This window comes from Mustela erminea, chromosome 3 (genome assembly GCF_009829155.1).
Source record: "Mustela erminea isolate mMusErm1 chromosome 3, mMusErm1.Pri, whole genome shotgun sequence".
Taxonomy (NCBI): Eukaryota; Metazoa; Chordata; class Mammalia; order Carnivora; family Mustelidae; genus Mustela; species Mustela erminea.
Window position 1 is genome coordinate 86,477,192 of NC_045616.1, and position 13,588 is coordinate 86,490,779.

At 44.3% G+C, this 13,588-nt stretch overlaps 2 protein-coding genes across 4 annotated transcripts in view; both read right to left on the reverse strand.

Annotated features, from left to right (window-relative positions):
• The window catches only part of LOC116586455 (protocadherin alpha-C2), a 183,647-nt gene that overhangs the window by 96,879 nt on the left and 73,180 nt on the right, over window positions 1-13,588 (reverse strand). The window contains exon 1 of one of the 3 annotated variants that reach the window (XM_032336457.1): window positions 10,875-13,465. The exons of 1 other annotated variant lie outside the window; for it this stretch is intronic. In XM_032336457.1, coding sequence (XP_032192348.1) covers window positions 10,875-13,361 — 2,487 coding nt within the window. In that variant the 5' untranslated portion in view covers window positions 13,362-13,465. Of the gene's footprint in view, window positions 1-2,898; window positions 5,548-10,874; window positions 13,466-13,588 lie in introns of those variants that run through there. One more of the 3 variants, XM_032336460.1, reaches the window with a different exon arrangement.
• Window positions 1-13,588, reverse strand: part of LOC116586458 (protocadherin alpha-7-like) — a 106,192-nt gene that overhangs the window by 63,912 nt on the left and 28,692 nt on the right.

A 13,588-nucleotide genomic window follows, 5' to 3' on the forward strand; every position in this document is an offset into this window, starting at 1 on the left:
CTTATGCATGCTCTCTCTCTTTCTCAAGCAAATAAATGAAAAATTTTTTTAAAAAGGAAGAAAGAAAATGAAAAACTTTGTCACTTATGTGGAACCTAAAAAGAAAAAACTAAAAGATACAGAGAACACATTGGTGTTTGCCATTTGCAGTGGATGGGAGTAGGCAAGTGGTTGAAGTTGGGCAAAAGTACAAACATCTGATTATAAAATAAATAATACACAGAATAGTTACTATTTTTAATAATACTGAATTGCATATTTGAAGGTCACTAAAAGAGTAGATCTGAAAAGTTCTCATTACAAGGAAAAATTCTATAACAATGTACCGTAATAAGTATTAACTAGACTTATTGTGGTGATCATTTCCCAATATATACCAATGTCAAATAATTACATTGTATATCTGAAATGAATATAATGCTATATGTCAATTATACTTCAATTTTTCAAAAAAACTTAAATTAGAAATAAATGTTTACTAATTTAATTATTGGATGATCCATATAAAAATTAAATCTTCCCTTAAAAATTAACATCTTCCTAACTAAACATGGAGACTGTTAAATCCATAAAAGAAAAATAAACATATTTTAATATAGAAATACAAAAAACATTTTTATCTGGCAAAATATACTATAAACAAATCAACATAAATTGTATAAGAGGAAAAAATATTTGTGAAATAGGTAGAAGATAACAGTTAATATCTACATTTTACAAAGAACTTTCCCAAACTGAAAAACAACAAAAAAAACTTTTCAAGTTTTTAATGAACAAGTAATTTACGTAACAAATCAAAGAGAACCAAATATAAATGACAATATGCTCAAATTCACTGGTGTTATATGGAACTAAAATTAAAGTAACAGTGAGATAGAAAACCACGACTGATTTTAGAGACAAGAAAGGGTGCTCCTAACTTGTTGGTGGCAATTAAAAGTACTTGAACAGTACTCTAGCAATACATTCTAAAATTAAAATTATTAATACACTTCGATGCGTCCATTCCACATCTGAAAGTGAATTTCACGGAAATAAAAGCACCAATATTATAGAAATATGTAAATAATAGTACAGCATGGCTTATGAGGGCTAAAGAACACTTGAAATGCGGGGTTTGTCAACAGGTAAATAACTGAATATATCAGTGATTCACTCTGCATTACGGGGAACTAGACAGCTATTAAAAATAACAGATTTGTAGGGATTTCCAAAGACATTGGTGACTAAAAAGTATAAAGTGCATTATCTGTCCTAATAAACTTTCTAAAACATATAACAAAAAAAAATCTAAAAGACATACACCTGTGTGGAGCAATTAAGTGATTGAAAATAAATATATGCAAAGAAAATCACAAGCTTCCTTTGTACTGGATACCTGACGGGAATGGTGAGATGACAAGAAGGAAATGAGAAGGGACCAAATCAAAGAAGATTTCTTTTTTTTAAGAAACAAAAATGAACTGGGGCACCTGGGTGGCTCAGTTAGCTGGGTGTCTGTCTTTGCTCCTTCATGATCCCAGGGCCCTGCGTTGGAGCCCTGCATTTGGTTCCTTGTTTGGGGGTGGGGGGCGCCTCTCCCTTTCCCTCTGTGCGCTCTCTCTCTCTCTCTCAAGTAAATATATAAAGTGTTTTTTAAAATGAACTTTTAGGAGCACCTGGGTGGCTCAGTGGGTTAATGCCTCTGCCTTCAGCTCAGGTCATGATCGCAGGGTCCTGAGATGGAGCCCCACATCAACCTCTCTGCTCAGCAGGGAGCCTGCTTCTCCCTACCTCTGCCTGCCTCTCTGCCTCCTTGTGATTTGTCTGTCAAATGAATAAATATAATCTTTATAAATAAATAAATAAATCTTTAAAATAAATAAATAAATAAATAAATAAATAAATAAAATGAACTTTTAAAGGGCATTTTTTGTAATAAAAGGTTATGAGGTCTTTAAAATAAAACACATAGGGGTGCCTGGGTGGCTCAGTAGGTTAAGCCTCTGTCTTCAGCTCAGGTCTTGATCTCAGGGTCCTCAGATGGAGACCCCACAGGCTCTCTACCCCGTGGGGAGCCTGCTTCCCCCTCTCTCTCTGCCTGCCTCTCTGTCTACTTGCGATCTCACTCTCTGTCAAATAAATAAATAAAATCTTTTTAAAAATAAATAAAACACATATGTGGTATATCAATGAATTTTTAAAATAAAGACATTCATTTGAAATTTTTTAAATTTTTTAATGCTTTAATCAGGGGCACCCTGGTGGCTCCGTTGGTTGGGCAGCTGCCTTCAGCTCAGGTCATGATTCTAGGGTCCTGGGATGGGGCCACATCCGGCTCCCTGCTCAGCAGGGAGCCTGCTTATCACTCTGCCCCTCTCCCTGCCACTCTGCTTACTTGTGCTCTCTCTCTAGCTCTCTGTCAAATAAATAAATAAAATATTTTTTTAAAATTCTAATTAGCCTTATTAAAACAAAGCTTTCAGAACGCTCAAGTATTCATAATGTATTATTTCCATAGGAAATAAATACTTACAAACTGTTACTAAGAAAAACATTACAAATAATTTATTGTGGCTTTTACTTAACTATTTCAACAAGGCGCCGGGGGTGGGAAGCAGAGAGAGGGAGAGAGAATCTTTAAGCAGGCTCAACGCCTAGAGCTAGCCCCACCTGAGGCTCAATCTCCCGACCCTGAGATCGGAACCTGAGCGGAAATGGAGTTCGAAGCTTAACCAACTGAGCCACCCAGGAGCCCCAATCTGAACAATAACTCAATCCATAATGTCAATAATACTATTAAATACCATGACGACAAGCAAAATTAAAGAATAATGTTACAACTGAGAATGAAGAACCTTAAACAATAAAGCTGTGAGTTAGGCTAAAAGAGTAAGGCAGTTTTTAATACGAACTCACCTCTTTCAAATGTTCTATGTCTGGTTCTCTTTCACCGGTTCCCTCCGTAGAACTCAGACCAGGCGGAAGACTGGGACTGAAGGCCATGAGGTCGGTCTTGGGAGCGCCCTCCCCAGAGCACACCCTCTGCCGCCTCTGCTGCGAGTACGACCAGCTCCCCACCGCGCTGGAGCACACGAGCGTGGGCTTCCCAGGCCCGCACGCGCCCTCCCTGGGCGGAGCCGAGCACCGCAGCGCCGTGTACAGCAGCAGCGTGAGCACCAGCAGGCTGGACACCGCGCAGATGGCGACGATCAGGTACACGTTGACGTCCACCAGCGCCGTCTCGGCGCCAGCGGCGCCCGCCAACACCCGCGACGACGCCTTCGGCGCCTGGCCGCTCTCCACCAGCGACAGCAGCACGGTGGCCGTGGCCGTCAGCGCCGGCTCGCCGTGGTCCTTGACCAGCACCAGCAGGCGCTGGCGCGGCGGGTCCGCCTCGTCCAGGGGGCGCGTCGTGCTGATCTCGCCCGTGTACAGCGCCACGCGGAACGGGCTGCGCGCGCTCCCCGCCGCCGGCTGCAGCTCGAACGACAGCCACGCGTTGTAGCCGGAATCCGCGTCCACCGCGCGCACCTTCGCCACCACGTGGCCCGCGCCCACCGACCGCGACACCAGCTCGCTCAGCGCGCCGCCCGCGCCGCCCGCGCCGGGTCGCGGCAGCAGCGCGGGCGCGTTGTCGTTCTCGTCCAGCACGAACACCTGCAGCGTCACGTTGCTGCCCAGCGGAGGCACGCCCGCGTCGCGCGCGCTCACTTGGAACTGCAGCAGCTCCAGCTCCTCGTGGTCCAGCGGCTGCAGCGCGTACACCTTGCCGCTCTCCGCGTGCACCGACACGTAGCTCGACAGCGCGCGCTCGCCCACGCGCCGCTCCACCAGCGAGTAGGACACCCGCGCGTTCTCCTGCGCGTCCGCGTCCCGCGCCGACACCGTGAAGATGTGGCAGCCGGGCGGGTTGTTCTCCTTCACGAACACCGTGTACTCGGGCTGCGCGAACGCCGGCGCGTTGTCGTTCACGTCCGCCACTTCCACGGGCACGCTGGCGGTGGCGGAGAGCGGAGGCGATCCTCCGTCCCGTGCAGTCACCACCAGCTCATAGTTGGACACGCTCTCGCGATCCAAGGCGCTGTCCAGCACCAGCGAATAGTAGTTCTTGAAGGTGGACACCAGCTTGAAGGGAACGTGGGGTGTTAGTAAGCAGGTCACCTGCCCGTTGGCACCAGAGTCACGGTCAGACACGCTGATCAGGGCGATGACGGTGCCCACCTGAGCATCCTCTCGCACCGGAAGTGACAGAGAAGTTATGGTAATTTCTGGGGTATTATCATTTATATCTAGTATTTCCACGAAAATGGTACAGTGACCTGCCATTGGAATATTCCCCTTGTCTGTTGCTTCCACCGATATTTCATACAACTTCTTTTCTTCGAAATCTAGTTTACCTCTTGTTCTAATTTCCCCACTGTTGGGGTTTATGATAAATGCATATAACACCGCAGGCGATATAGGCCTTCTAAATGAGTAGATTATGTCTCCATTCGTACCATCATCAAGATCTGTGGCATTCAGCTTGATCACTAATGTTCCATTAAATGCGTTCTCTAATACTGTCACTTTATAAATATACTGGTCAAATTCTGGGGCATTGTCGTTCACATCCAGAATTGTAATCAGCAACTGAACTGTGCCGGTCAGCTCCGGTTTACCCCCATCAGTGGCTGTCAATACTAAGTTATGCTCCTGAATTTGCTCTCTGTCCAATGATTTCCTCAATACAAGTGACAACGAAGACGTCTGTTCACGATCATTCTGTGTGTCCAAAGCGAAGTACTCGTTGGGATCCACTCGGTAGGTCAAGGCCGAGTTTACTCCAATATCTGCATCGGATGCGCCATCTAGTGGAAACCGAGTTTCTGGGGGTCTAGATTCTGCAATGATTATTCTTTTCTTACTTTCAGGGAACACAGGCGGGTTGTCATTAATATCCTTCACCTCCACCTCCACATGGAAAACCTGCAACGGCTTGTTCACGATCACCTCCAGGTGGATGCTGCACTCCGCGCTCCGCCCGCACAGCTCCTCCCGGTCGATCCGAGAATTCACAAACAAAATGCCATTCTGCAGATTTACCTCCAGAAGGTCCCCGTGGCCTTTGGACGCCACCCGGAACAGGCGTGGCACCAGCTCCGCCAGCTCCAGTCCCAAATCCTGGGCGATGCGGCCCACGAAGGTGCCGTGTTTGGCCTCCTCCGGGACTGAGTAGTGGACCTGGCCGCTCCCAGTCTTCCAGGCTGCGAGGAGCAGAAGCAACAGCAGCAGATTCAGGATTCCTGGGCCTCCTCGCCAGAACAGCATGGTACACTCAAAAGGATTCAAAGGTAATCTGAAGTATAAGTTATACCTTACCGCAAACTGACTCTCGCGGGCTTCTGAGGGGGAGGATTCAACAGAGGTTTTCCACTATCTGCCAAATTTTCTGCAGGAAGGAGGAAGCAGAGGCACGTTCTTCTCGGAAATGTTCTCAGTGAAGAGCGACACCATGTGCATGAAGGTGTAACTGTAGAAATGATTAGGTCTTCACATTTTCCATTGATGCAGAGGGTTTTGTTTTGTTTTGTTTTGTTTTGTTTTCATTTCATGAGATTTTTCACTGCAAATACGTAATCGAAGATTAAATGTCTTTCTTTCCAGAAACAGTAAGTCGCTATATTCTGCCCTGTATACGATGCTATTTGAGAATTGTTTGAATTCAGTTTTTCCACAAATATATTTTGCAAGTGTAAAACTTTCATGCAGAATTTTTTTTTAAAAGACTTTATCTTTAAGTAATCTCTCCACCCAATGTGGGGCTTGAACTCACAACCCTGAGATCAAGAGTCACATGCTCTGCTGAAGGAGCCAGCCAGGATCTCCCATGCAGAATTTTGAAGGAGGAGTATTTGGTATTCACTTTTGGAAACCAGTCTCCAGTTCTGCCTAACTTTGGTGGTTTCAGTTGGGAATGTCTTTTTCCTGTAATATTTATTTAGAACTGTTCACACAATGGCCATTAAGCCCAAATGGAAATATAATCAATTATAAGAAAAAAACAGATTATCGTGGAAAATATTAAGTGGTATACCAGCTGTGTAAATAAACCATTCGTATAAATTCTCCCAATTATGAAATGTGGATAAAATATTTGTATCTAAACTAAGTGTCTTATCAATGTGTGTGAGTTTGTATGTGAGCATGTGCATAAACACAATAATTTAGATCATTAAGATATAACAACATTATAAAATTTTCTTTGCATAAAAGATGCCAAGAACTAGCATCCTACAAATCTGATGGAATTTTAATTAATACCAATAAGTTAAGCTTCACTCTTCTCTTCCCCATCCCTGGGAAAAACTTTACTATCATTTCAATTGACTCTAATTTTCCAAACATCAACAGGTAGGCAAAAATGTTAACATATCTTTAGCAAAAAAGAAAGGAAGGGAATATTACTTCTACCTATTGCTACCAAGCCACAAAGTTCCAGGCAAAATAGAGTACAGCTCCAATAATTATCTTGCTTGTCCTGTGCACAATGCTCCATGAAACAATAGTTTAGTTCATTTCTGTGTCTTTGCTCATCTCTGAAAATTTGAGTAGAGTATCTGATATTCTCTTACCTCCATCCTTCTCTTCTGTTACATTACTTTCATTAACACTTTACTCCTATCGCCGAACAGTCCCTGTATTATTTGTAGCTGTTCTTGTCTATCAAGCTCTATCTTGTTTTCCTTTCCACTCCACCTAACCTAGACTTCAGAGTCAACTATGTGAAATATGTCAGATACCCCGAAAGCACTCACCTACTTCTATTACTCCTCTAACATTTTCTTCAGCTTCCAACACACAGCCTAACCATTTTCTCCTCTTACTTAGCTTCTCCATTTAGGGATGTTACTTCACCATGATCATGATATTCTCTACAAGTTTACTCTCACATTTGATTTGGGCTTGCAAATGAATTCCTAATTAACTCTTTTCACCTGCATACAGAGATTCTTCCATATTTCCTTCTCAAATTCCCAACCTCATTCCCACCATGTCGTTCTCAGATAACTTACACCTGGAACAGGCGTGGCACCATATGTAATGTAATGTAATCACATATGAATTCAGAGTCTCTTTTTTTGTATCAACATTTTTCTTTCTCTATTAAGGAAAAATTATCCTTACTTTTAAAGTCAACCTTATGCTTTTAAAATATTATTCTCTCTTCTATCCTCTTCCATATTTTTCATCTTTTTTTCTGTTTTCTTTTTAAGTAGGCTCCATGCCAGAACTCACGACCCTAAGATCAAGACTCTGAGATCAAGACCCAAACTGAGATCCAGTCAGACGTTTAACTGACTGAGCCATCCACATGCCCCCATATTTTTCATCTTCACCTGCATACTTTTTCAAAAGATTTTATTTATTTATTTGACAGAGCACGAGCAGAAAGAGAGGCTGATGGAGAAGAAGCAGGCATCCAGCGGAGCAGGGAGCCCAACAATGACAATGACAACAACCGCAAAAGTTGATCCCAAGACCCTGGGATCATGACCTGAGCGGAAGGGAGCATCTTAAGGACTAAGCCACCCAGGCGCCCCTCATTTTCATCTTCATTCTTTCTTCTTTTTCCCTTTTTTCATCTTCGTTCTTAATCTACCTGTTGCATCTTCAGTATCTTTTTATACTTGCTTCTTTTCCTCACACTACAAACACACTCATGTGTCCATATGTATGTATATACACACATATATATTTTACATATACACATGCCCATACATATGTACACACATTATACATACACATGTAAATTTGCTACTTCTTGTGGGAAAAGCAAGTTCTGTTTAACCCTTCTCTCTACCTTAAACTTCTAACAGTTACTTGATATATTGTACTTGGAGTTTTATTTCTGCTGTCTGTTGTATAGCCTACTTATGATTTTAAGCCTATTATAGTGGATTGAATAGTGACTCCCCTAAAAGATATGCTCAAGTCTTAATCCCTGGAACCCGTTAGTATTACTTTCTTGGCAAATGACATGATTAAGTTTAGGGTCCTGTATATGTATTCAAAAAATTATTGATTGAAGGAGTTTAGCCTGGACTACCCAGGTGAGCCCTAAAGTACTATCACATGTATCCTTATAAAAAAAATATGGATAAGAAGATATGCAGAAAAGGAGGCAATATGACCAGGGAGATAGAGATTGGAATGATGTAGCCACAAGCCAAGAACTGCTGATAGCCATCAGAAGGTGCAAGAGACAACAGATTTTCCCTTCGAGGTTCAGAGGGTACAGCCCTGGCAACACTTAGATTTTGGATTTCTGATCCACCAAAATTGTGAGAGAACCAAATTTTGTTATCTTAAGCCACCCAGGTTTTGGTACTTTGCTACAGCAATTGCAAGAATGAACATACATATTCACCTTAATTCTTTACTTGGACACGTTGTTCTCATTTTTTAATCTGTCTTTTCTGATTTTATACTTTCATAGATTTTTTTCCCATAAGGGACTTACTCCCAAATCTAGATCTATAATCTGTCCCTGAGCTCCTGACCTGTATTTCTAATCACAATGACATTCTCTTAGCATCGAAAGAATAACATTTTCTTAAATGTTTCTATTTGCTAGCTGGACAAACATACACAAAGTATTTCTTCAACTGTATTCTACATATTGGTTAATGGCAATCTCATCCTCCTAAATGACCAAACAAAAAAGTTGGTGTCATCCCAATTTCTGTCTTTCTCTTATCATTTGTAATGAATCATTCATTATTAGGTTGCTTCTAAATATGCTAATGCCTTTTGTACATGTTTCTTTCAATCTATTTTGACTGTCATGATTTGTCTCCATTACCTGATAACTAGAAAATTCTGAAAAATTCCTTACTAGATTTCTTACCTGAAGAATCTCCCCTGTTCCATCCTTCAAGTACACAGTCACTAAAGCAAACTCTGCTCATTTATTCATACTAATCTCTCCATCAGTAAAACTTTCCAGTTAAAAAGTTATCTGTCTTTCAAGGCACTCTTTGATAAAACATGCCTAATCTCTGGAACCCACCCCTACTTCTACCTTGCAGGGAATAACCTAGGTGGTTTATTTTAATACTGTATATGTATTAAAAAATTATTGATTGGGGGGTGCCTGGGTGGCTCAGTCAGTTAAGCATATGCCTTCAGCTCAGGTCATGATCTCAGAGTCCTGGGATCAAGCCCCGCATCGGGCTCCCTGCTCAGTGGAGAGTCTGCTTCTCCCTCTCCATTTGTGTCTGCCCCCTCACTCATGCTTGTTCTTTCTTTCTCTCTCTCTCAAATAAATAAATAAATAAATAAAATCTTTTTAAAATTACTGATTGAACATATGTTATATTTCATATTCAAAAACTAAAGATATTTGAGACAGTAGTAGGCAAAGGCAGGAAAATTTAATTCCTTCACTACTAGCTTGAAGGATTTAAGCCTTTAGTCTCTAGTCATAGAAGCCTCTGGATATTTTTGTGGAAAAAACTACAAGATGTGAAGTAAGCTAAATATATTTTAGAAGACTCAACTGGGGGGTACCAGGGTGGTTCAGCCAGTTAAGTGTCTGAGTCTTGGTTTCGACTCCAGTCATGGTCTCACAGGCTCTGGACTCAGTGGAGAATCTCCTTGAGATTACCGCTGCCCTTCCCCCCCCACTTGTGCACATGCACTCTCCCTCTCTCTCTCAAATAAATCTCAAAAAATAAATAAAAGATTTAACTGATAATAGTCTCAGAGCAGTAGTGCACCATGATGGGTTTGGGATCCTCTGAAACTGAGTTTGGGCTACTTCTCACTCTCTATTTGTGGCTTAAGCTTCAGGTTCCTCATCAGCAAAGTGACTATGATAAATATGTACTTGCACCATAAGGCTGGTTTCTTTTTTAAAAGGTTTTATTATCAAGTAATCTCTACAACCAAGGTGGGGCTCCAAACTCAGGATCCTGAGATTAAGAGTTCCGTACTCCACCCACTGAGCCAGTTAAGTGCCCCAGGACTGATTAGAGAACTAGATGAAATGATACAGTTAGAGATCATAGCATAGGCTCTACAAAATAACAGGGGATCAGTAAGTATTACTGTATTTTACTGAATTCAAAAGTAGTCATTAATTCTAAGATGCACCGTTACTTATGTGCTACCAAGAAAGAAAAACAGTCAATAAAGTTATTATAAACCATCAATTACAAGATGCACCCTGATTCAGGTGCATATTATATTAAATATGCAATTACTTTATTATATTTTATGTAAAGAAGAATAGTACAGTAAGTAGCCAATCTCACTTAAAAGAAAGAAGGCACTCTGTGTGAACAGTAACAAAATTATTCCTTAGAATTAACAACAAAATTATTATTATTATAATATCTGAAGGACGTTGTGCTGAAATTAAAATGGTATTCAGGAGGATATTTTAGAAGCTTGTGTATATAAGGAATGGTAAAAGAATCCAGTTAATGGTATCTGAAAATTATTTGTACTTCTCTTGCAAATATTCTCTGATCATGAAATTATAAAATATCATAAAAAATAAACTTGAGTTTTCAAACACCTATGCAGTTTTTACTCTTATGTACTAATGTTTCTCAAGGCCAATAATACAGGAAAAATGATAGAATTAGGAAGTTTAAAATGTGGTGATCCAAAGCCAGTATTTCACCTATGTATCTCACTAATACATGAAACTTCAAGTGAATTTTCAAATGCAAGTTTCCAATGAACATGAAACACACAAAAATTTCAAAATGAGAGAATGATCATACCACGGAAGATGTTCCCTGGTTAAAAGATAACACGAAGAAAAAAGAGAGGATGTATTTACATCCTAACAAAGAATTATTAAAGGGAACAAATATACTTAAATTATATTAATGACTTACTTCACTGGAAGGATTTAAACAATCTTCTCCTGACTGTGGAAGGTTGGGGCTGAAGGCCATGAGGTCGGTCTTGGGAGCGCCCTCCCCAGAGCACACCCTCTGCCGCCTCTGCTGCGAGTACGACCAGCTCCCCACCGCGCTGGAGCACACGAGCGTGGGCTTCCCAGGCCCGCACGCGCCCTCCCTGGGCGGAGCCGAGCACCGCAGCGCCGTGTACAGCAGCAGCGTGAGCACCAGCAGGCTGGACACCGCGCAGATGGCGACGATCAGGTACACGTTGATGTCCACCAGCGCCGTCTCGGCGCCAGCGGCGCCCGCCAACACCCGCGACGAAACCTTTGGCGCCTGGCCGCTCTCCACCAGCGACAGCAGCACGGTGGCCGTGGCCGTCAGCGCCGGCTCGCCGTGGTCCTTGACCAGCACCAGCAGGCGCTGGCGCGGCGGGTCCGCCTCGTCCAGGGGGCGCGTCGTGCTGATCTCGCCCGTGTACAGCGCCACGCGGAACGGGCTGCGCGCGCTCCCCGCCGCCGGCTGCAGCTCGAACGACAGCCACGCGTTGTAGCCGGAATCCGCGTCCACCGCGCGCACCTTCGCCACCACGTGGCCCGCGCCCACCGACCGCGACACCAGCTCGCTCAGCGCGCCGCCCCCGCCGCCCGCGCCGGGCCGCGGCAGCAGCGCGGGCGCGTTGTCGTTCTCGTCCAGCACGAACACCTGCAGCGTCACGTTGCTGCCCAGCGGAGGCACGCCCGCGTCGCGCGCGCTCACTTGGAACTGCAGCAGCTCCAGCTCCTCGTGGTCCAGCGGCTGCAGCGCGTACACCTTGCCGCTCTCCGCGTGCACCGACACGTAGCTCGACAGCGCGCGCTCGCCCACGCGCCGCTCCACCAGCGAGTAGGACACCCGCGCGTTCTCCTGCGCGTCCGCGTCCCGCGCCGACACCGTGAAGATGTGGCAGCCGGGCGGGTTGTTCTCCTTCACGAACACCGTGTACTCGGGCTGCGCGAACGCCGGCGCGTTGTCGTTCACGTCCGCCACTTCCACGGGCACGCTGGCGGTGGCGGAGAGCGGAGGCGATCCTCCGTCCCGTGCAGTCACCACCAGCTCATAGTTGGACACGCTCTCGCGATCCAAGGCGCTGTCCAGCACCAGCGAATAGTAGTTCTTGAAGGTGGACACCAGCTTGAAGGGGACATGGGGTGTTAGTGAGCAGGTCACTTGGCCGTTGGCGCCAGAGTCACAGTCAGACACGCTGATCAGGGCGATGACGGTGCCCACCTGAGCATCCTCTCGCACCCGGAGCGACAGCGAAGTGATCATTACCTCAGGGGTATTGTCATTCAGATCCAGAACTTCCACTAGGACTGTACAATGACCTGACATGGAAGGAATCCCTTTATCAATGGCGTTAACTTGAATTTCATACTCATTATTCTCTTCGAAATCCAATTTCCCGTAAATTCTGATTTCACCTGTTTCTGGATTTATTGAAAACATGCATTTCTCACTCACTGGCAAAATCAGTCTGATTCCATAGAAAATTTCTCTATTCACCCCTTCGTCTGGATCAGAAGCGTTTAGCTGAATCACTCTCGTGCCGTTTGGGACATTTTCAAACAGCACTACTTTATAGCCAGGCTTATCAAACTCTGGAGCGTTATCATTCACATCCAAAATGCTTATTTTAATCTGAACAGATCCTGTTAGCTCGGGCTTACCCCCATCCTGGGAGGTCAGCAATATATTAAGTTCTGGAGTTTCCTCTCTATCCAAGGACTTCCGTAGAACTAGTTCAGGCAATATACTTTTGTCGTTTTTCGTTATTATTTTAAGAGTAAAATACTCATTTAGACCTAACCTATAGGTCAGAAGAGAGTTTACACCGATATCCGCATCCGAAGCGCCCTCTAGAGGAAAATGAGAATCCAACGGGGCAGATTCAGAAATCAGTACCTTTTGCTCTTCTTCTCTGAACACTGGTGGGTTATCGTTAATGTCCTTCACCTCCACCTCCACATGGAAAACCTGCAGCGGCCTGTCCACGATCACCTCCAGGTGGATGCTACACTCCGCGCTCCGCCCGCACAGCTCCTCCCGGTCGATCCGAGAATTCACAAACAAAATGCCATTCTGCAGATTTACTTCCAGAAGGTCCCGGCGTCCTTTGGACGCCACCCGGAACAGGCGTGGGACCAGCTCCGCCAGCTCCAGCCCTAGGTCTTGCGCGATGCGGCCCACGAAGGTGCCGTGTTTGGCCTCTTCTGGGACCGAGTAGTGGACCTGGCAGCTCCCGGGTTCCCCTGCTGCAAGGAGCAGAAGCGACAACAGCAATCGCGGGGCTCCTGGGCCTCCTCTCCAGGAAAACACCATTGTAGTTAACAAGATCTCCGAGGTGGGACTGCTGGTTTTAAGGGATCGCTCACCTGCGAACCTTTGTGAGCAGTCTCCCTTCCTGTAGGTGTAGATATAGTAAAATTTACCCAGCATTCCGGTCAATATGGAGTCGATCCTATTCTGTCAATGGTTGGAATCTGGGCGCGCAGACAAAATTTTTCCTTTTCACCTTCTGAGTGTACAGCGACATCATGTGACTGATTATGTAAGTACAAGACAGATCGTGAGGTTCTTTCTAGTTTAGCCACTTCTAGGGACACATTAAATTTGTTGACCTTTGGATGTTTTCATGGATTTTTTTGTAAATGCTTATTTTTTTT